General features: G+C 39.9%; 2 protein-coding genes, 1 long non-coding RNA gene and 1 pseudogene across 5 annotated transcripts in view; 2 read left to right on the plus strand and 2 right to left on the minus strand.

Moving 5' to 3' along the window:
• Window positions 1–16: 16 nt before the first annotated feature.
• LOC120613844 (uncharacterized) lies at window positions 17–18,511 on the plus strand. Of its 2 annotated transcripts, XR_005655784.1 has the most exons (5): window positions 17–202; window positions 9,900–10,642; window positions 10,909–10,979; window positions 12,274–12,333; window positions 16,523–18,511. It is a non-coding gene; the product is annotated as an uncharacterized LOC120613844 (long non-coding RNA). The 2 variants fall into 2 exon arrangements; XR_005655782.1 differs by having other exon boundaries at window positions 9,900–10,979.
• On the minus strand, window positions 2,905–3,023 carry LOC120616768 (uncharacterized; annotated as a pseudogene).
• On the minus strand, window positions 8,439–11,223 carry GARIN3 (golgi associated RAB2 interactor family member 3). Its single transcript, XM_039876501.1, has 2 exons — window positions 10,393–11,223; window positions 8,439–9,614 (listed from the first exon to the last, which is right to left on the minus strand). Exons 1-2 carry the CDS (start codon window positions 10,999–11,001, stop codon window positions 8,439–8,441), a joined length of 1,785 nt encoding a protein of 594 aa, XP_039732435.1. The 5' UTR covers window positions 11,002–11,223.
• Window positions 18,512–22,342: 3,831 nt separating the features above from the next.
• Window positions 22,343–23,052, plus strand: part of ITK (IL2 inducible T cell kinase) — a 50,186-nt gene continuing 49,476 nt past the window's right edge. Inside the window, exon 1 of one of the 2 annotated variants that reach the window (XM_039876527.1) lies at window positions 22,343–22,616. In XM_039876527.1, coding sequence (XP_039732461.1) covers window positions 22,479–22,616 — 138 coding nt within the window. In that variant the 5' untranslated portion in view covers window positions 22,343–22,478. The remainder of the gene's footprint in view (window positions 22,617–23,052) is intronic. The other variant, XM_039876526.1, reaches the window with a different exon arrangement.

Here is a 23,052-nt window from a genome sequence, read left to right on the forward strand (position 1 = left end):
GCCGGCACGCTATTGCGCCTGCGCATACCCCGCCCCTGCCCCAGCCCCGCTTTATGGCAATTTGGGAGCGCGGTAACCAGCCGGGTTTAAAGTGGGGGAGTTATCTACTTTCTATCAGTAAAAATAGCACTGTTTTTTTTTTTTTTAAATGCTTGAAATTAAACAAGACATCTATACCTTACATAAAAGTTAGAAAATACAGGTAAGCGAATATTATTGAAATTATTGCGACTCACCCCGCTGTCAAAAATATTTTAGACAATGAGGTTGGATTCTATAAACTATATTTTTTTAATCTGTAAATATTTGAGATCATGATTGGGGATCAATAATATATTCTCAATTACCATTTCTTCACCATCCATTCACTTCTATTGTTATTAGGAATTCAGAGAGAATCTACTGTATTTCGAAGCAACAAATGAGCAAATTAAGAAAAAAAAATTTAAAGGTTTCTTTTGGAGGTTATTTTCATTAGCGGTGTCACAAACTTCTAAATTCATAGGACTCTTACAAGAGCATGTTGCACATTAAAAATAAGATTGTTAATCTGATAAAACTCAACTTTATCTCTCTAAAATAAGATTCTTTGATTCCCCTTTTTTAAAAATTTCTTACGGAGAATTCCAAAAGTCAACTAAAGGTCGCTGCCACCAATTTAAAGCCACCAGGAGTCCGCAGACCCGGGTTCGAGAAAAAGAAAACTTAGGAAAACACTTCGCCAACAAAAGAAACTCCATCCACTAGACACTGAAAGTATGCCCTCCCTACACAGAAATGGGAGGCGGCTTTTTATACAGAAAGTTCCCCCCCTAGTCCCTGATTGGTCTATTTGTATACAAATGAAGGATCCAAATTTGCACAGTCTGATTGGTCCAAATAGCATGATCTAGATTGGTCAGAATTGCATATTTTGATTGGTTGTTCTTGAGCTGCTCTGATTGGTCAGTAAAGATGCAAATGAGGCTATAGGTGTGCAGTTTCCATTAGACAGAGTAGGTCTCAGCTCATTAGTGGAAAGGCTATACCAGAAACTCCCTTATATAAGGGTTGACTCAGGCAGGTACACCTTATAGGACACTGGCAGCTCTTTCTGTGGGTTTCCCCTGGAATGCAGAGTAGATAAGAAGCTTCTGTCAGCCTCTAGACTCTGGTTATGAATTTGTGCCCACTTAACCAGAAGAAGTCCTTGGCAGATAATTTCTTTCTTAGTGTTAGTAGACATAGAATAGAACAGTGTACCCGTTGCCCAATTTCAACAATTGTCTACCTGTAGACATTATTTCATTTCAACATACGTCGCTAAAAAATAACTCTTTTTTACATAATCATAGAACTCATTTTTAAATAAATTAATATCACCAAAATCAAGTCAGTACTTGGGCACCAACTGCTGCAGGATCTAATAAAGTCCTCCCTTTGGTGACTACCTAATTTGTCTTTTAATTACGTTTTAATCTATAGATTCCTTCCCCAATCTCAATTCCCTCCCCTCATCAATTTATTTGTTGAAGAAATCCATTCACTTTTGAGCATATCCTAATCAAGCTTTTCTCGCTGCCACTGAGACCAATGTGACCTATACCTGTGCCCTCCAGTGGTCATTCTAACTTCTCATTTTACTTCACTCAGCAGTATTTGGCACATTTGATCATTTGAATTGACCCAAGGCTCAGGTCTCACTTCTCAATGGGATGTCATCCAGGTGGTAACATCCAGGTGCTAGCCAGGCCCTGGCAACACCCTTCTTATTTGCACTCAGACACCATATCTGACAGTACTACACATCTTTACTCACTTGCACTTCACTCAGTTGCAAAGGCTCAAATCTAAAAATTCATCTTTTACTTTCTCCCATACTCCATTGAAACTACCATACCACATTTTGTATTAGTTCTATTTAGAAATAAGTAAATTTCTGGAAATGGATATACTGGGCTCAAAGGTGTAATGTCTTAGTGGCAGGATCGAGGCTAAAATCTAGGACTCGACTCTCAGTCTTGTGTTCTTTACAAGAAACTACACCTGAATAATGGTATGAAATTCATATTATGAGAGATGCTAGTGAAAATATGGCATATAATAACATATTTATGTGGCTGTATTTCTGGAATCTGAATGGAAAGTTTATTCCTTAAAGATTCCTCGTATAGCTTAACAAGGAATACATCCATTCGGCAAATCTTTATTGTGCATCTACTTTGCCAGGTACTGTTCTAGAAAATAAAAAAGGCAAAAAGTCTTGCATTCTATTGCATGTGTATTCCGTTGTACGAAGGTAAAATAATAATTCATTTATTTATTCACCAGTTGTTGGACATTGGGCTATTTTCCATCCTTTAAACATCCATATAGACATCTTTGTATGTTTTCATTTCTTCTGAGTAACTACATAAGAATAGAATTGCCGAGCCTTGTAATAGTTATATGTTTACATATATAAGAAAGTGTCAAGAAGTTTTCTAAAAAGGCTGTACCATTTTTTATTTCTACTAGCAAACCGTGGGAGTTGCAGTTGCTGTAAATCTTCATATGTACTTGGCATATTCCTTTTTACTTTTACTCGTTGTGATTCTAATAGCTGTGTAGTTGTTTTAATTTGCATTTCCCTAGTGTTGAGTAACTTGTTTGCCATGTATATTGTTTCTTTGGTAAACTGTTCAAATTTTTTGCCCATTTTTTAACTGGCTTTTTTTTTTTCTTCTTACTATTGAGTTATAAGAGCACACACATGCACACACACACACACTACACAATCAATATGTCGTTTATCAGATATGTATTTTGTAAATATTTTCCTCCCAATCTTTGGCTAATCTTTTCATTTCTTAATAGTGCAATCCTTTTATTTTATTTTTATTTTTTACACCTACAGCAGACCTTTTATTTTACTTTTATTTTTTACACCTACAGCACCTGGTCTTCTTAGGTGGTCTTCCATCCAAGTACTAACCAGGCCCGACCCTGCTTAGCTTCCAAGATGAGACGGGATTGGGAGTGTTCAGGGTAGCATGGCCTTAGACAATAGTGTATCTTTAAGTTCTAATAAAATCCTACTTACCAATTGTTTTCTTTTATGGATCACACTTTTTTGTGTCCTAGCCAAGAAATCTTTGCCTAACCTAAGGTTACAATAATTTCCCCCTGTATTTTTTTCTAGATGTTTTGTAATTTTAAGTTTTACATTTAGGCCTAAGGTACTTTTTGAGTTAATTTTTATATATCGTGTAAGATGAGTTGAAATTCCTTTTGTTTTTTCATGTGAGAGTCCAATTGTTCTAGCACCATTTACCCTGATTTTGTATGTTGGTCTTACTACATCTGTCATTGGTAGACAGGTTCATAAATAATATCTCTGAGCTCTTAGTAATCAATAATACTGATTGTCTCTGCTTGTTGATCAGCACAGGCAGAAGAAATGGAAATTAGCAAATTAAATTTTTCATCTCCAGCTTCTGCTTCTTCTTATCATATACATATAATTGTTATCAGCTCATGTAAATTGTTGAAACAAGGCACTTTGGGTGAGAGTCATCACTAACGCATTGTTCTCTGCTGTACAATTTCAATTCATAATCACCATTTATGCTGTTATTGTTGTCTAATGGTTACTAACAACCTTATCACTAATAACAGCCTCAACAACCCAGATCTGTGTGCAGCACGTGGAAGGGGAGGGTGCCGCAGTTTCTTGTGCCTGCTACACCTTTCCTTAGCAGCAGGGGGTAGCAGTAACCCTGATATTTGGGAACTATCCTCGGTTTACACTGACTTTTCTCCCAAAGATTTTTGTCCCACATATAAGGTCCCACTGAAGGACACTGAGGTCTCACTGAAGGCCGGTTATCTCTGGCAGGTTGAAGATCTTAAAATGGATTTAGAATCCTAAAAAAAGGCAGATAAGCCTTTTTGAATTACTTGTCGTAGCTGTTACCGTGGTTACACTCTACAGTGACATTATTATGTGGAATTTCACCAAAGAAAATGTAGCTATGCCATTATCACACCTGATTTTGAATCATCACAAAATCTACCCATTTTATCGGTTGCTTGGGTTGAGCATTGTCAGCACTTTTTTTTTCTGTGATGTTTGGCTGTAATTGGGCAGTTACTGTCTAAAAGCGTCTATCTTTTTTTCAAGGCTCCTTTCCTGGTCCTTTGGCTAGAAAGATGAGGTTTTCCTTGGGACATTTTTTTTTTTTCAGGATTGCCAGCTTCTTTAGCTCCAAGTCTGGGATGCATGAAACAAAAAAGGAAGGAAAGAAGGAAGGGAGGAATGGAGGGAGGGAAAATCGGAGAACTCGCCATGTTGTTTCTCATTTCCTGTGGTCCCTGGCTGGTCTCCACCTTTCGGAGTCTTAAGGTTTGTTTTATACAACGTGCTAGGTCTTTATTTGTACAAGTGAGAGGAATAGGGAAAAATATGACTACTCCATCTTTCTGGATGCATAAATCTAACCAGTCCATTAAAAAGATATTTTTTCAATTATTGTTGACATATAATATTATATTAGTTTCAGGTGTACCACACAGTGATTAGACATTTATAAAACTTATGAAGTGATCACCGTGATAAATCCTTACCCATCTAATACCATACGTAGTTCTAACCAGTCCATTTTTGAGTAAGCAGTGAATTATCAAGACAATGGAATGTGTGTTTCTTTCTTTTCCATGTGTACATGCTCTAAACTTTCTAAAATAGACACGGTTTTGCAATAAGGAAATGTATTTTATTTTTAAATTATTTAAATTCAAAACCACATAGGGTGTATAATACCCTTCCTGGCTATCACCAACTCTTTCACAAGGTTAGTGGAGTCAGAGGAGGTGCCCACAGCACATTATACTAACACAGTGTTGCAGACTATGTTCCCCGAGAAACAGATTTTGAAATGGAGCTTTGTGAGAAGGATGTTTAGTAATGAGTGCCCTTAGCACCTGTGGATGGGAAGGGAGGGAAGCAGAGTGCACCAAGGAGGGAGTCGAGCTGCGATGCAGGCCCCACTGGGAGCTCTTGAACTAGAATGGCCCTTGAGAGTTGGTCCGCATTGGGCTAAGATGGCCAGACCTTCACACTCCACATCAATCAGTTCTTGCTGTGTGCTCTGGGAAGAGCATTTACCTCGGGTGAATGAGTTCTCTGAAGCTGAGGCAATTTCCAAACTCACTGCCAGCTAAGTCTGCCAGTGCACCACACACTTCCAGAAGCCCAGGTCACAAGTCCTTCTTGAAGGAATATCCATCCCACTTGGGTATTTCAAATGGAAAGGTGTTTTTCAAAACATCCTATCCAGTCTCCTTATTTTATAGATCCTGTGGCAAAAGACAGGAAGTGACACAAGGTCACATTATAACAAAACCCTTCCCAAATATTCCTCTTCACAGCAACCACAGTGCCCTTTACAAAGTGCCAATTTAGTCGTCACTCCTTTACTTAAAACATTTCGGTGGCTTTTCATTACTCTTAAGTCAGAAGTCAAAACCCTGTACGTGGACCTCAAAGCCTCACATGACCTGTCCCCTACTGTGCTCTGCAGTGTCTCCTTCGTCACTCTCACCCCGCCAGCCATGACACTGCCTTCAATATCTGGAGGCACTTTGCTTCTTCCCATCATAGTACATCTTCCTTCTGTCTGACAGACTCCACTCGCTCACAATAACCCCATGAATGACCTCATTTTACTGTTGGCAAAAGATCCCTTTCTCATCTTTTGTATGTATGTGTGTTGTGCGCTGGTTTGGAACACGGGTCAGGCAGATCAGCCATCCGTGGCCTCATCACACTTGCAGCAGCAGAATTGCTACCATAATGACAAATATTGCTATAAAAAATATTGGCCTTTTTCTGATAAGGTATATTGACTTGGTGCCCGAATTGATCTCTCCCTCCAGAAGAAGAGATCTGTTGCTTTGAAACACGTAGATATTTATACATGCATCTCTTGATGAACTGTCAAGATAGAAAAGGAAATACAGAGATAGTGCCTGGCACAGCTCACTGTGGTGGGCAAGTCCCCACCTCCACTTTACTTCGGTGGCATTTGTGTAAATTGTGGGTCTACTCAGCTAACGCCCTGCATGGTGGACAAACTAAGTTCATGTTAAAGGAGCCCTTTGCAGGTAGGGGGTGTGAGTGCGTACAACAGGACTAATAGAAGGACAAAAGATAGAGCCATGGTCTACAGAATCATGAGATTAAGACATTTGTAGCCACAATAATTCAGCCTCTGGCTTAGTGTAAATTTGGGGCTCTGAGTAAAAGGCTTTGGAAAGAGTTCCCCTTCTCTACTCCATAACCTCTCACATTCCCAGGAGGCTTCCCCAAAGCCCCTTTCACGTCTTTGAGATCATGCCTCTTTCTCTTCTCCTACCTATATTCATTCACTGCTTAAAGAGTCAACACCAAGGATGCCTTGATCCCCAGCATCTATTGGTCTTTGTATATCAGAAATCACCAGGTGGGATTTTCTAGCCACCCGCCAGAGCAATTGAGAATGGCTTCCGCTGGTATCCTAAGCCACTACTCCTTTCAGAATACCTCGTTTCTTACTCCTCCACCTCTACCACACATTTGCTCTCCAGAGAAACACCCTGTTTTATTGGAAACTCAGCTTCCATCCTAGTAAACATTATTGTCACAGAGAATGAGCAAGGAAGTTCAAGGTGGGGCAGAATACCCCTAGGCTCACACAAACACACATGAATTATTTTTCTCACATTCAACTTTTATCATCTGTCGTTAACAACTTAATGGTTTGCATAGACTCATGAAATTTATTTACATCTTTCTTTTAAATTGAAAAGATAACGTAATTTCTTTTTTACAATAGACATGTTTTAAAGTTATAAACTCATTTCTAATGTGGTATTTATTTGAGGGGAGAGAATTACCTTCCACATTCATACATACTTTACAGAGCTCATTAGTACACAGCATTTTGGATTATTCTACAATATATCTAAACCTTTTCCAGGTTCCTGAATTCTGAGTATAATGTCACTTAAAATTTTTATTTTACATCTATCGAAAGATATCTTTCAGACTTAGGTATTTTGTCATCTATCTTGTGCAAAAGGAAACCATAAGTGAAATAAACTAGTTAAGGTATTTCTAAGGCAGTCACTGCCACCTGGCTGACAGCAATTTAAAACCATGCTGATTTCAGAGATGTTGGAATAAAAAAGGTACAACAATAAATTACCGTGGACATATCCCTTTGCTTAACAGAACAATCTCCACTCTGTTGAAGCTTTTTGTAGGTACTTTTCAGACCATCCCTCCCTTTCACCCTATAGACATCTGCTATCCTTTTGTTTTTCGTTTATGCTTTTAGCAAATATTTACCCCCAAACGTATTGTTTGATCTTATTTTTGAACTGTTCTACAAATTGAACTCTATCACATGCATTTTTCTAACTTGCTTATATTGGTTAACATTTTGTGAGATTCATCCACGCTAACATGGATCGTTGCTGTTCGCTTCCGCTGCTGTATTATAGCCACTGTAGGCACATACGATTTATCAGTTCTTCTGTTTGATGAACATTTGGGCTGTTTCTAGGGTTTTGTTATTACAAATTATTTTATCATAAACATCTTCCTAGTTGTCTCCTAGCAAGCGTATGTGAGAGTTCCTCCACAATGTATACCCAGGAGGAAGGAGAATTGTTAAGATTAGATGTATCGTGGCCAAGCCTTTCCTTAAAGGGCCAGATAGTAAATTTATTAGACTTTGCAGGCCATACAGTCTTTGTTGCAACTACACAAATCTGTTGTTTCAATGTGAAAGCAGCCACAGACAATATGTAAATGAATGGCTGTGGCTCCGTTCCAATAAAATTTTACAAAACCAGGCAGTTGGCAAGATTTAGCCCTTAGGCTGCCAATTCCTGATCTAGATGATAAACTTTACTCTTCTGATTGCCTACAAATGCTGCTGCATCCCCCCTTTCCTCTCCTGATTATGCCCTGAAGAGATATGGGTCTTGTCTTCAGTCTATGGACTAGACTGAACGTCCATATTCAAAGACCGCTGAGGAGAAGAGGAAGAAGGGCATGGGGAAGAGGAAGAAGGGCATGGGGACATAGGGGCGGTGCTGCTGCAAGTCTGTGGACTTGCAGCCATAGTCTTAGGGAAACCAAAGACAGAAGGGGGTTGAGACAAGGCAGGGCACTCGTGTTGGCTCTGCTGGACATGGGTGGGAGGTGAGGTGCTGCTTGACTGGAGGCTGGGGTCTCGGGCTTTAGCACAGTTCACATCACAGAAGCTACTGTGAAGTCACTACTGGGCTACAGGACATAGAAATTCAAACAGAAGATAGCATTTCTTTTGGAGTTGTATGGTTTCTTTTTATTAAAGAAAGCTGGAATTGACTGTCTAGGGATACCTTCGTGGGGCTGAGTCTCCATTGCAGCTTCCTGCCCTGGCTCTTATTTAAATGGATTTGGCTTCAATGATGATCGTCTCCGTTGTCTCAGATGTCACGGTGCCAGAGATCCCCAGATCCTGGCCACCTGGAGCTTTCTCTACCTTGGTCTCTATGTTGCACTTCTCAACTGTCTTAGCTATGAAGTCAACCTCCCTGTCGTGTGGTGTGACCACAGTTTTTGAACCAGGAGTGACTCTGAGGCTCTTGAAAAAACAGCCAATCCGACTGGATTTCTTACTTAAAGTACCTGAACTGGTGGCAGATCTGCTCTTCCCCACTTTGTGAGCTGTCCTCGACTCCTTCATGGTGGAGCTGTGGCTGGCACTCTTGTGAGAGCTGTGTCCTCTGCCCTTCACATGGCCCTGCCCTTTTTCTTTTTTGTCTTCTCGTGTGTGTCTATGGCCAGATAAGGACCGGTGGGAGGACGATTTCCGGGTTGACTTGCTCCCTCCTGTCCTGTGGTGACGAGAACTTTTCCCGGTGGACGTTCTGTCCTTCTTTTCTCTCTTTTCTTTTTTTTCTTTCCGAGCTTCGGCTCTGGGCTGGGAGACCTTCTGGCTTCCATCCCGTTCACTCATGTAGCCTTCACTCTGCAAGGTGGAGACGAGGGGCCCTGCCGTCGGGCCTTCGGCTTTTCCTGCGGCAGGAGTTCTGGTCATCGTTGCACCTGCAAACACGAAGCTGCTCTCTGGGGAGAGACTGGCAGCCCCCGCCGTTATGGTGGAAGTACCTAACGAGGACGAGCTTGCAGCACCCGCCAAGACCACGTTCATACTCTCAGAGGATATGTTGGCAGCAGCGGCAATGGCCTTGCTGGATCCACTTTGTCCTGGACTCTTGGTGGTGGCTCCTGACAGGGCTGTGCTTACCTGGCCTGTGCCCGTACTCTTGGTTCCTGCTATACCCAAAGCACCTGCTGCAGGGCTTGTTGCTGCCCCTGCTCCTGCCACACTTGCTGTAGGGCTCGCTGCTGTTCCTGCTGCGGCCGGGCCTGTGGCTGCCCCCTTTGCTGCTCCTTCGGCAGTCCTTGGAGTTTTCATGCCTAAAGGTGAACCAGTATTTCCATGAGGGGCGTGATGTATTCCCTCTCCCCCAGAATAAGCAGAAGAAGTGGCTCTGGACACATTATGAGGCTTGTGAAGCCCCTTATCCTTATCCCCTTCTCCATGGAGCTCTGAGGTCTGTGCCGAGGGGAGGAGAAACAGGTGAGAGAGAGATGACAAAGTGAGACCAGAACTGTCTGCTCCTCTCTCATCCTAGAGCCGAGCAACTTCAGGGCTTCTAATGAGAAGAACCTTTGAAATCATCACATCTAAGCTCCCGTAGATGCAAGATCCTGTCTACAGCACCCCTGTCAAACAGCCACTTGGTTTTGCATGAACAATCCCCATGCTGGGGAAAGCACTGGTACAATTCCCTATCCTCATACCCTTCTATTTTACACGTGTGTGCTTGTATCTCTGCAGGACAGATTCTTAGAAGTGCGATTGCTGGGTCGAAGGATCTACAAATTTTACATTTCGGTGGCTGCTAAATCAGCGCGTGTGCTGATTTAATCGGCACATGAGAGTCACGGGGAGCTGGAACGAAGGCAGGACCTCCTAACTGTTAACTATGTTCTGCAACCGATGAGACTGTCTGGGTTGGGGTAAGTGCTCATGAAAGGGCTGGACAATCAGGGTGCTGTAGAAGGGATTACAACCCTGAGTATGAGACCAGAGCAGCTGATACCTAAGGTCTCTCTGAAATTCAGCCTTGTGGGACAATTCGGAGAAGGACTCCAAGCGTCCCTAGTGTGGTAAGTGCCATCGTGGTGGCTCATTTGGCCCTGAGGCTTTTCAAAATCGGAATGCATTTCCCGGGTGAGCTTCAGAGAGCACCAAAGGCTTTGTAGGACCAGCTTGAGCTGTTCTCCCAAAGCACCCTGCCCTGCTGTCTTGAGTCTCTGCAGATGCTTACCACTATGCTTCTGTCATCCTCTATGGTTGTTGTGTCCCTGGTTTGGATTGTCGGAGTGCTACTGCAACTCCCCATTGGTGGTCTCAGGAGATAGACAAGTTTTTCCCAGTAGCAAAAGAGATCTTCTCGTGCATCTGAAGAGGGACACAGCTGCAGATAAAAAGTACGGCCAGTGGCAAGCTTCAGGCGCAGCTGCTGTTTCTCACGATCGTGGATGGAGATCTTGACAAACTTCAAGGGAAGCAGCCTGGTGAGCTCTAGGGTCTTTGAGGGCTTGCGACCTCTCCCCCTGGTGGTCCGGGCGTGTCTGGCATGCTCCTCACAGACTTTAGTTGGTCGGGCCAGCAGCATGACGTCAGGTAACGGGAGGATGGGGCTGGTGGATGCGATGCCCACAGTCACCATTCGGACACGGTTGTGCACATCGATCACCTCTCCTTTTTTGCTGATCTGGATAAAGTCACTCTCAAACATCGGTGCGTACTTGAAAATATCATACTCTCCTCCCTTGTACAGTTGTCGTTGCAGGTCCCCCATGGAGGTATTGAACACGCCCATTGAACGGTAGCTGTGGGCCGTGTAGTAAGGTAACACACATTCGCTGCTCATGGTTCTCTTCGTTTAAGACAGCTCCACCAGCCACAAGTCGAGTCCCCGAGAGAGAGAGGGAGCGAAGGCAACTGCCCATCTCCCTGCAGGGCTCTGCCTAAATCTCCTCACACCACCACATTTATCCTTCACAGTCCTTTGTGACCTGTCACCATCACACACCCCTTTGTCCGGCCTCCAAGCAGCCACCCCCTTGGGGCAGGGTCATCAGCCTCCCCTCAAACAAACTATCACCTCCGAGGTTGACCCTACCAGGGCATAGGTGTGGGTAGGCTAGATATTTTTTCTAATCAAAATATTGGGATGCATAATTGAGGAAACCATCCTGTTTTACAAATATCTGGGTTGTTTCCAGTTTTATTGCTGTTGTTACAGATATCGCTGCAATGATCTCTTCCTGCAATGGTGTTTTTGCTTTTGCTTACCTACAGCCTGGGGATAAAATTCTGGAAGTGGACTGGGTGTTTGCTAAGTGGAAGGATCCTGTCACTTGTCCTTCTCCATGTCCGCAGTGTGTAGTGCCATGGTGACAGGCACTCTGAAGTTGAAGAAATTATTGAGTGAAATGGTCCAAAGGGCTTCTTCTCCCTATCAGAATCACAGTCCCATTGGTACAGTGGTTTCCAGGGAGTAGAGGATTTTCTCACCCATTTGCACATTTGAAGGAGGCTAATTTTTAAAAGCGTAATTTTATGGTGAGGAACTGAGGCTCAGGGTCAGAATGCAGAGCCGGCTTCTATCCCCGATCTTGAGACTCAGGTCAGGGCTTTTTCTCACCTCAAGCTGCATGGCTCACCGTTAGAGTCTCATTGTGCACCAAATATGAATTGTTTGCGGTTAGCAATATGCGTGGGGACTTACTGGGAACAACAGGAATTCGTAGTGGTCTTGAATCACCATAGGATTTCCCACACTGGTATGCCTACTGCAACACTCTTGATGTCTACCTGATAAACCACTGACATTTTGTTTCGTTGAAAAGCTCTTCAGAGAAATTAGGCAAAGACGTCTTTCTGGAGTTTTTTTTTCACTTTGCACAAGGTGGTGAACCCAAATTCCCCCTCCCTCAGTTAGAAAACTACTTCTGAGATAAAACATATCTCCCAAACTCAGTGATAACTATGCGAAGGTCTTGAAATAAACTTCAACCCCCAAATGTTCTTTTTTATATCCCTGGTGCCTACTGCAGTACCTGGCACATTGCAGCTTTTCAATAAATATGAACTTGCTTGTGCCCATTGAGATTCACTCTTTCATTTGTTTCCTCAACAGAATGTATCGAGCAACTACTATTTTCCAGACCATCCAGAAAATAGAAATGCAAAGATAAAGGTCTGTGCCTCTGAAGCACTAAAATGCTTTTTCTAAAGATGTTAAATGACTTCTCCGAAAAAGAACAAAGTGGCTTTTATTCCATTGTAAAGACATAATCACTCAAAGTTGACACTATTAGGTTTAAAAATAAGAAATGAGGTTTTTCTATATTATACTCGACCATGTATTCTTCTCAAAAGTCCATTTCTGATGAATGATTAGTAATGAAAGAAATCAATCATATTATCGAGAACTTACTACAAATCAGGTATGGTGCTACCCACTTAGCAGTCTTTAAAAAATTTTAATGCTCACAACAGCCCTGTAAAGTGTAGGTGCAGCTTCTGTCCCTGCTTTATAGAGGAGGAAATCAAGGCTTGGAGAGGTGAAGCAACTTCAAGGTCACAAGAAACCAAATGGTGAGACTGCACTAGGCTGGGTCACAAAAACAGAACACAAATATCCAAGTACTAGGCAGCATAAATTCATCCATTCATTGAATTAATATTATTTAATGCCTACTTTGTTCTAGGCCCTGTTGTAGGTGCTAGGAACACAGCAATGGACAAACAAGTACCTTGTTCTCATAGAGCGTGTACCTACCTAGACAATAAATGAGTAAAATATATGGTATGCCCAATGCCGATAAACACTAGAGAGAAAGATAAAGTAGGCAGGTGGGATGGGAGCATATGCAGGGGATGAGGAGCTAGAGGTGGTGGTCAAGGAAGGCTCAATGAGAAGCAATCTTTGAGCAAAGACCTAAAGGAGTTCAGGGAGGAAGCCATGCAGATGTCTGGGAGGGTAGCCTCTCAGTCTGAGGGAATAGCAAAGGCCAAGATCCATGCCTGGTGTGTTAGAGGAATACCAAGGGGGCTTCAGTGACAAGAATGGAGTGAGGGAAAGTGGTTGGAAATGCGTGAAGAGGTAGAGGCGGCGATGATAGGGAGCAGATCACGCTGGACAGAACTTATAAGGCATTAGGAAGTCTTTGGCTTTCCTCTAAATGCCAGATGATCTGACCTACATATATAGAGGATCATTCTGGCCACCATGATGAAAAGAGATTGTAAAGGAACAGTGAGGACAGACATGGAGACTGAGTGGCTCCTGCAAGAGATGGTGATGGATAAGACTTGTGTGGTAGCGGTGAAAATAGTGAGAAGTAATCAGCTACTAGACATGGTCTGGTTGAGGCAACTGTTATGTATATTGATGTTGAACAATTTTCAATAAATATTAGAAAGTGAAAAAGCAAGTTGCAAAATGGCATATATGGTATGCCATATATTTTTGAATAAAAAAATTTTAAATGTATGCTTATGTGTTAGTGTATATGTGTGAAAGAATGCATGAGAAACTGGCAACAGCAGAAACCTTGGGGCAGCTTGTTGGCTAAGGGAAATGGTGGGATGGAGACTTACTTTCTGGGGCCTGCCTTTTTATAACTTTCAGATTTTGTTCCATTGCATATACCACTTACGCAAAAATAAATAATACTTTAAGTTTATAGGGTTATAAAAATGTTAAGCTAGTAAATAGCTTCATTCAAATTTAACTTTCTCTGGCAGCAAATTTTAGAATTTGAGAACCAAAATACAGAATACTATTCAAAATTCATTTTCCGATTTTTCTTTAAGATCTTTCAAACATTTATCCTTTCCTCCGAAAGTTTAAAAGTCTGATACATCCTTTCTCAAAAAAAAAAAAAAAAAGGATATATTTATTTATTGTTCACTATGTGCCCATTATTGCTAAGAACATTCAGGTTATCAAAATACAAGTTTCAAAAATTGGTAAATATGACTCTCCTACTAATATAGAATGCAAACACTCCAAAGATTTAATTAACTCATCAGTGAGGGAACCAACATTTTGGATGGTAAAGTTGGTTCAAAGGCAAATTAGATATATGCATTTACATTGAAGAAAGTGAAATTATAAATTATTTTTTTTTACTAAAAAATCATTTTCATCTCTTTTAAACAAAAATCTATAAGTTATTATAGAACTTGACAGAGTCTGGAATTTTAATCAGTAATAGCCTTCTTGGGGTGCCGAAAATGCTCTAAAATTATATAGTGGTAATTACACAACTCTGTGAACATACTAAAAACCACTGAACTGTATATTTTTAATGAATAAATTTTCTGACATGCAAAATGTACCTCGATAAAGCTGTTAAAAATAATAGACAGCAATAATAGACAGTCTTGATTTATTGATCCGATCCCATCGTCTCACTTCCTTCTCTTAGATAATTAAATAATCCTTGGGCAGACATGTTAAACAGTGCTTTGATATGACATTGCAAGGACATGTTGCCTGCTTTATAATTTTTTAATTTACAAGTTTGAGGTAATTCTTCCTAACAAGGAAGCATGTATAATGAAGCATGTATAAGCCATGAATTTAACTTCAGAAAGCTTACAGTCCAGTAGAACACGCTGACGAAAGAGAGAACGAAACAGGAGGGCAATTAAATACATGATAGAGTGATACCGAATGAACTGAATGAATGGTGGATCTAATAGCACTTATCGCAGTATTTAAAACCAACAATAATTGTTTCGTTAGAAGAAAAATGGACAAACCCACAATTCTGAGTATAGTTTTCTATACATTTAAAATTTTTAAAGGGCCTAAGATTGAAGAGATGTGAAGAGTGAAAACACAAAACACTGTATAGAGTATGTACACATGCAAGGTTATAGATGGGTGAAGTTTACATATTTATATGGGAAGAGGTTTCAAGTCAATCATGTTTGCTCCCCATCTATTATTTTGAAAAGCAAGGCAAGAAGACAACTATAAATAGCCTTTTCAATGAATATGTACCTGAGAGGGCACTGTGAGCTAGGCAGGATGTGAGGGTGGGGAGATTTCCATACTGTACACAATATGTATGTGCTGGGTAAATCCCCTGGCCTAAAATACAATCCACAGTACTTTTATGTTGATGCTGCTAAGTCGAGGTGGCGTGGGATGAGTTGCGGTTAGCTTTGGGCACCTAGGACTTCAGGAAGCCAGCCTGATTTCTGCCTTACCTCTGGCTGTCAGAAAAGAGACCACAATCTCCTAGACTCTTCCCCTGAGGGCCAGTATGCAAATCAATTTGCCTCTGCCCTGGGTTTAAAATGAAAATGAGCTGGTATACAAAAAAAAAGAGCCAGACAGGCAATTTAAATAATCATATTTCTGAATACACTGATCCATCTAGTGTCACTTCTCTTCCCCTCCTACTCTTTTTCTGCTCCCTTCTTGTTTCTGTCCTGCTCAGCCATATTTAGCCCCACTCAGAGCCAAAAATCTGCCCCGCTCATTATACTCATAACTGTTTCCCTCTCTCAGCTTCCAATTTTGCTGTATTTATATGCCATTTATTTCTTTGATATTAAACTGAAGAAGGTTGCAGTTAAATACACAAACAAATAAAAAAAAACCTAGTTAACATTGAAGTTAAAAATAAACATTAAACCCTCTATACAGGAAGAGGGAAGTAAACGATCTAGAAGCTGGGATGATAATTGCAATTAAAGATTAAATTTAACTAAAAAATATTGGAAGAATGTAAAATAAATGTTAACATTGATTATCTCTGAAGAGCGAGGCTAGAAGTTATTATTATTTTTGTCTATTTGCTAATCTGCTTTTTCTAGCAGAATATATTTCATTTTCATGTCTATATATTTTAAAAAATTAGCTTCAAGCTTCCTGGTCACCTCAGTTTTTATTGTCTTCTGCTAATCAAACTAACAATTTCTGACAAAGGACTTTTTTTATTTTAAATTGGAAAGTAAAAAATTCTCCCACAATATCATCTTTTCAAATTACATAAATTAAAAAGCGAAATATCTCTTTACCTTTCCAGTTCCATTTGCTGGAAGTTTGCAATATAAACTTTCTGATGTTGCCCTGTGCATACACGTACACATTAATAAAAAATAAAAAAATAGAATCGTGCCACACTTATTGGTCAGCACCTTTCCTGTCTTAACAATGTACCTCGTACTTATTTAGAGCGAAGCGTTAGATATACGTTATTCATTTTCATAACCTTGTAGTGTTCTATTGAATGGATACACCATAAATTATTTAACTAGTTTCTCACTGATGTTCAAATAATTCATTTCTGTTACAAACAACACTGTATTGAACATTTTGTACATATATCTTTATGTGCTTATGCTATTTTTTTTTTTTCTAGGATCGATAGCTCTAGAAGGAATAAGGATTTTTAAAAAAGTAATTTCAGGAGAGTCAATGTAATTACCAAATCTCTTGAGTCTCACTCTTTAACAGATACAAATAAATCCGATCAAGCTTGGATGAGAACCATAAAGGAAATAAAGGGCTTCAAAGCCACATCCTAAGAGAACAGTTGAAGGATCTCTTTGGTCTGGACACAGTAGGGCTCTGGAATGATATGAGAAGCATCTTCACTTATCTAAATGGTTGTTCCCTGGACCAGAGAAGAGAATTGGAAATACAGGGCCTCAAATGATAAAGCAATGAAGATGGACTTTAAGTCAGTGTAAGAGAGAAATCATTTATTGATGAGCCAGCAGCCATTCCTCTTCCTCTAGTGGCAACACTCTGTTGCTATTCCTTTGGAGGACCACCTCCCCTTGTTCTCAGTCCATGTGGTTTGGTAGGGCTGATTGTATTCCACCCCCAAATCCAGGAGAGCAGGCAGACGTAGAAATAGACAAGAGAATATTCTCTCGCCTTGGCTGTGACGACTGATGTCTGTCAATCCAAGCCAAGGCAATAATTCACAGTTCTGAGACTTATGCCAGAACTGTTATAAGGAAAAAGAATCCAGTTCCACTGGTAAAATGTCAGCCTATTTTGCTGCCGTGGAGGAAAGGCTGCCTAAGCACGAAGTCAATACAGAACTCAGAAGTGAAAACCAAAATTTCTGACATCATCGTATTAGGATCCAGATCCAACAGTGCCAGGATGAATTGTTTTTTTCTTTAGAAAATTATGGAATGTTATAGAATGTTAAATGAGGCTTTTCAACTCGGTTTTTCAGTTGATGCCACAAAGGCATAAAATAATACAATTAAAGGAATCAAGTACTCTCCTATCCTAGAATGGAGTATTGTATTATCGAAGCTTGACACAATAAGAAGCAAAACAGGTTCTGCCAGTAGCAGTGTTCACCCAACTGTAGCCTTTAGAACACAAAGCCTTGAAAAGTCAAGAGAGGGATTTGGGTGCACTGTGCATTTTCTCTCACAATCTGCCCAGGGGAAAGGGCAGCTGGTTGGTGCTTGCATCCGCTAGAAGCCTAGTGACAGGGCTTTTAAGGGGCTACTCAGTGAGCTCGGCATAAATCTCAGAATTTAAGAGACATAGGACTGGTGTCTAAATCCCATTTGGAGAAACGTAATGGTGAAGGCTTGTGGAAGAGCTGCATGTTTGGTGTCAGAAGGAGAAGGGGCTGTACTTGGGGCAAGTGGTACATCCATGAATGGCAGGGCAAGGATGCCAAAGTCTTCAAGTAGAGCCATGGGAAGGAATGGTGTGTGGCTCATTTTCACAGAAAATCCACCCAAGAGGATAACTGAGATGGGCAAAGGGATCCTGATGGAGTTGAGAGGAACAGAGGGAACACTGGAAGTGGACCAACAGAAGCCCAAGGGCTGAGGGTTAGGCTCATTGGCCAATCAGAGTGGCATCTCTCGCATCAAGAACCCTCTGAAACTAATGACAACAACAAAACACACAACAAAAGTTTCTCATGAAAGGAAAAGTAGCAATTGTCTTTCTACCACATTCAGAGTTCAGTAACCCCAGATTACAGCTTAGCCTCATTGAAAGCTGTTCTTTTTTCCCTTCTTCCTCCACGAACCTGAGCCTGATGGGTAGGTTAGGAGCCAGTCTAGTCTTTTGGGAAGGAGGAAGAGTTAGGATGTAGTGGAAAAGGCAACATGCTTAGAAACCTGAAGCAGACTTACGCATATCTTGAGGAAAAAGCGTTAAATTGAATATGTTTGGAGTTTTGATTATTATCCTGAACTGGACAGGCCTTTTTTTTTAAACCTTTCATCTTGGAAATTTTCAAACATATAGCAATGTAAAGAGAAGAGAATAAAATACCCTCACCTACCCATCACCCAGCTTCAGTTGTCTACTCATGGCCAAATCCTACCTATTTCTCCCCCTCCACTGGATTATAACAAAGCAAATCTCAGATGTCTTGTTATTTTATACATGATTATTTCAGTATGTTTCTGTGCAAAATAAAGACTCTTTTAAGATAACTACAGTGTCATTACCGCACCTTTAAAAATTAATAACAATTTAATTATGATTAATTAATAATGACGATTCATTAGTCTTTAAATATAAGTCACTGTTCTGATTTCCCAACTGTCCGATATTGTTTTTATACAATTAATTTGTTTGAATCTACATCCAAACAAATTCATCACATGCTTACATGTCGCTTAACGTCCCTTTTACTCTATAGGTTCTCCCTCTGACTTATTTGTTGCAGACAAACAGATCATTTGTCTTTAGTATTTTATATATTTTGAACTTGTCCAATTGCATCTCCATGCATTTGTCATGTTCCTCTCTCTCCTACGTTTCCTGCAAACTTGGATATAGATCTAGAGGTTTGATGAGATTCATGTTTAATTTTGGCAAGACTTCTGAGTAGGTGGTTTTGTGTGCTTCCTATTGCATCATATCAGGAAACAGAATGTCTGGTGGTCTCTCCTGTTGTGATGTTAAAATTGAGCAGTACGTTACAGTGTTATCAGTCTAACATAAATTATAAATTTTCCTAGTGGCTTTCACATAATGATTTTAGCAGCCATTGATGATCATTGCCTAGATCCATTATGTCATTAGAATTGCAGAGTGATGATGTTTTATCACTCCATTTATTAGCTGTAATTCTTCTCTAAAGGACTTTCCCTCATTAAATATTTGATTACTAAACTAAAACATAGTTCCTCAGGAGAAACAGAAGTGTGTTTAATTCTTTCCCTTTGTTTTCCAGGTTTTAGAATAATAAATCAGTTTTCCAGCCTCTTCCAAAAGTGATGAATTAGTTGAGATTTTTCTTTTTTTTTATTTTAAAAAATTAATTGATTAATTAATTTTTATGGTGATATTGGTTAACAAAATCCAATGTTTCAACTGTACACTTTAACAGCAAGGCATATATATATACATTTACACTGCGTGTTCACCTCTCATAGTTAGATTTCTTTCTGTCACCACATATTTGACCCCTTTACTCTGTCTACCTCCTCCCACCCCCTCCTCCCTCCCCTCTGGTAACCACTAGTCTATTGTCCGTGTCCATGAGTCTCTGATTGTTTGTCCTGTTCATTTGTTGCTTTTAGGTTTATATCCCACATATAAGTGATATCATGTGATTTTCAGCTTTTTCTGTCTGGCTTATTTTGCTTAGCATGATTATCTCAAGGTCCATCCATGTCGCAAATGGCAGTATTTCATCTCTTCTTATGGCTGAGTAGGGATTTTTCTTCAAGTATCTTATGAACTCATGATTTTAACATGTTGGCTATTCTTCAGTTTATTGCAGTATTGCAGTTATTGTTCTTTTTGATGCCCTAATTGTTCCATCTTTGACAAATGGGAGCTCCTTTAATTTGGCTCCTGTAAATTGAACTTTTTAAAGCAACACGAAGGGATTATTTATCTTTATGCATGTTTTCCTGAAAGTGACAGGGAGAACATGAGTCCTTAGGTTACATTTATGTAAGGACAAAGCCAATCCCAGTGAGTGGATTTGAAGGTGCTATGAGAGAGAGAATAAAATTACTTATGCTTGCATTCCATGGAGACTTAGCAAATGAAAGGCTCCTGTCACAATAGATACTGATGGTATTTTGCTTTCCCACATAAAAACACTTTGTGAAGTCTGTAAATCTTACAACCTGAACAAACCAGGTATAAATCTACTGTTCTCAAAGAAGTTTACAGTCCAATTTGGAATATAATGCTGTATTAGTTAAATTAGGTTTATTGTTTGTGACAACTTCGAAATTACAAGAATTTAGAGAATAGAATGCTATTTGTCTTTATGTTAAAAAAAAAAAGTGCACCCGAGCTGGTATGGAGGATCCAAGCTCACCAGGACCCCATGCTCTTTCTATCTTATGCTTCATTGTCCTCAATATATAATTTCCACCTCATGATATAAGAGCTGCCCCAGCTCCAACCATCACATTCACATTCTAGTCAACAGAAAAGAGGAAAAAGAGAATGAAAAGGATATGGTGATTGCCGTTAAAAACATTTCTTGGAAGTTGTGCTCATTGCTTCTGCTATGTTCCATTATCCAGAAACAGTTACATGACTGAAAATTGTAACCTTTATTCTGGCTGGACAGAGGCCTGGATAATCTTCAAGGAGTCAGCTACCAAGGAAAAGGAAAAGAGTAAATAGATTGAGGAAAACAGCAAGCCCTATGTCAAGCCCATATTCCAAAGATAAAAAAATACTATCTCTTTCAGGCAGTGTATTTCCACACATGTCTTAAAATTTCAGATGGGAGAAGGAGGATCATTTAAAGTATCCCCTCCCCCACCATCCTGAATGCCTTGATTATGCTGGGGCATCCAATATACGAAACAAAATTAAGCCGCAGTCTAATAATTTACATTTAAAAATCAATTTTTGATAACTGCAATCCTATACAGCAATAATGATTGTTTTGTTTCATTATTTATCCCTGTCCAATATATGCCATCTCTGCTTACACTGAGATTTCTTGGTTATTTACTTCACACTAGAAGTAGGATTCACATACTATATTTCAACTATGTACTAATTCTAAGGCAAGATACACAGCACCCACAGTTCACAGAATTTGTGGGATTCGGTCCCCAAAAGAACCTTAACAAGGAGATGAGATCATCACTAAAAGAGAAACAACTTAGTAAGCAAGAAAGGTGGGATTCTAATATAGTTTTTTCTGTCTTCAGAGCCCATGCATGCTTTGTTTATTATGCCATTTTGAAGGACTTATTTTCTACTTTTCCACTAAGTTTCAGGATAGAAAAGCAATCATCCATTTGTAGCGTGGAGAATTTCCTATGGGTTTTCATTTAAATTAAAAAAAATAAACTTCAATATATTTCTCTTAAGTGTTTTATGACCATTGTCTCTTCATTGTCCAACCCAGTTCAGTGATTATTCACTCAACACATTCTTCTTAAACATCCTTTTTTATGTGCGAGGCACTTTCTCTTCATACCTGTTATGACAGCTGTAATTGTAAATTTTGGAGGGTAATTTGTAAATTAATGTCTGTCTCCCCTACTAGTCTAGAAGCTTCATGATAGTCAGGCCTATGTGGGGTTTTGCTCACCATTATATACTCATCAACCTCAACTGACCTTAAAATAGGGAGATTATTTTAGATTATCCAGCAGACCCAAGGTCATTTCAAGGGTCCTTAAGTATGGAAGAGCTTACAGCTGTATGGGATGAGAGGACATGACCCACTGTTGTTGGCTTTGAAGATGGAGGCAGAGGGCCAGGAACCAGAAACGTGGATGGTCTGAGAAGCTGTAAAGGGCAAGAACAGAGACACTGTGTTAGAGATCCCCCAGAAAGGATCCCAGCCCTGCTGACATTTTGATTTTAGCCCAGCGAGACCCATTTTGGACTTCTGAACTACAGAATGGTAAAATAACAAATTTGTGAGCCACTGAGTTTATGATAACAGCAGCAACAGGAAACTAATACACAAACTATGCCCAATGGCTCCAGTGCCCATGTTCCTACCTCTTATGCTACATGCCTTAACTATTGGATGGGCTAAACCAGAAACTATAAAGATTAAACTCTAATCCTTCATATTATTTTGAGTCCAAAGTTTTTCAAACATCATTTCCAAACTCTGCAGCAAAGGGTATGTATATTTTCTACCTATGCCTCTTTTTTGTGAGTGAGTTTTGAAAGGATGTGGTTACAGCCTTTGACATCAGAGGAGAAGCTCAGTGATGTTGACTGAGCGTTGATAGAGAGATAACGTTGGAGGCAAATTGCCTTAGAACAACTCTCTCAAGAGTAACTGCCTCCTCATTGCATTCCTTGCCCCGAAGCTATCTCCTCTGGTTGTGCGGAAGGGTGATGCCCAAGGCGCATCACTTTTCAAGAATTGGATCATGAACAACTTTATCCTTCTGGAAGAACAACTCATCAAAAAATCCCAACAAAAGAGAAGAACTTCTCCCTCGAACTTTAAAGTCCGCTTCTTTGTTTTAACCAAAACCAGCCTGGCGTACTTTGAGGACCGTCATGGGGTATGTAAGCACTTTGTTTTGTCTTTTATTAAAAAGAGTTTTTGCTCTTTAGACTTGGGCTGAATCATGAAGATGCACATGGAATAAAATAAAGACACAAGGGACACAGATATGCTTGTCAAAAAATCCTAAAAAGTACAATAAGAGAAATTAGAAGAGAATGTGGAGAAAAGTCAAGAGATGAGGTGGTCGTATTAGGTGATTTCAGTTCTAAAAGTTCTACAAGAGTAAATTTAATTTTAACATTTTTCAGCTTTTTTCTCCTGCAAGTTTAGGTTTAATTTTTAAATTATAATATTTCGTGTGGCAAATGTTATGATTGGATAGAATTTGCACTTCCTTTGAAATATATTAAACTTTATGGGGCATAGATTAATAAAATATTAGCATTTGTGGTACCTGAGTGATGATCTAACCCCATTTCCTTAATTTATAA

The sequence above is a fragment of the Pteropus medius genome, unplaced genomic scaffold (genome assembly GCF_902729225.1).
Source record: "Pteropus medius unplaced genomic scaffold, Ma_sr-lr_union100, whole genome shotgun sequence".
In the NCBI taxonomy this organism is placed as follows: domain Eukaryota; kingdom Metazoa; phylum Chordata; class Mammalia; order Chiroptera; family Pteropodidae; genus Pteropus; species Pteropus medius.

What these genes read in the sequence shown, in the direction of transcription:
- GARIN3 (XM_039876501.1), bottom strand. Translation starts at nt 11,001, where the DNA reads ATGAGCAGCGAATGTGTGTTACCTTACTACACGGCCCACAGCTACCGT. An exon ending in AGGATGACAGAAGCATAGTG is followed by an intron (nt 9,615 to 10,392) that starts GTAAGCATCTGC and finishes CCCTCGGCACAG; the next exon opens with ACCTCAGAGCTCCATGGAGA.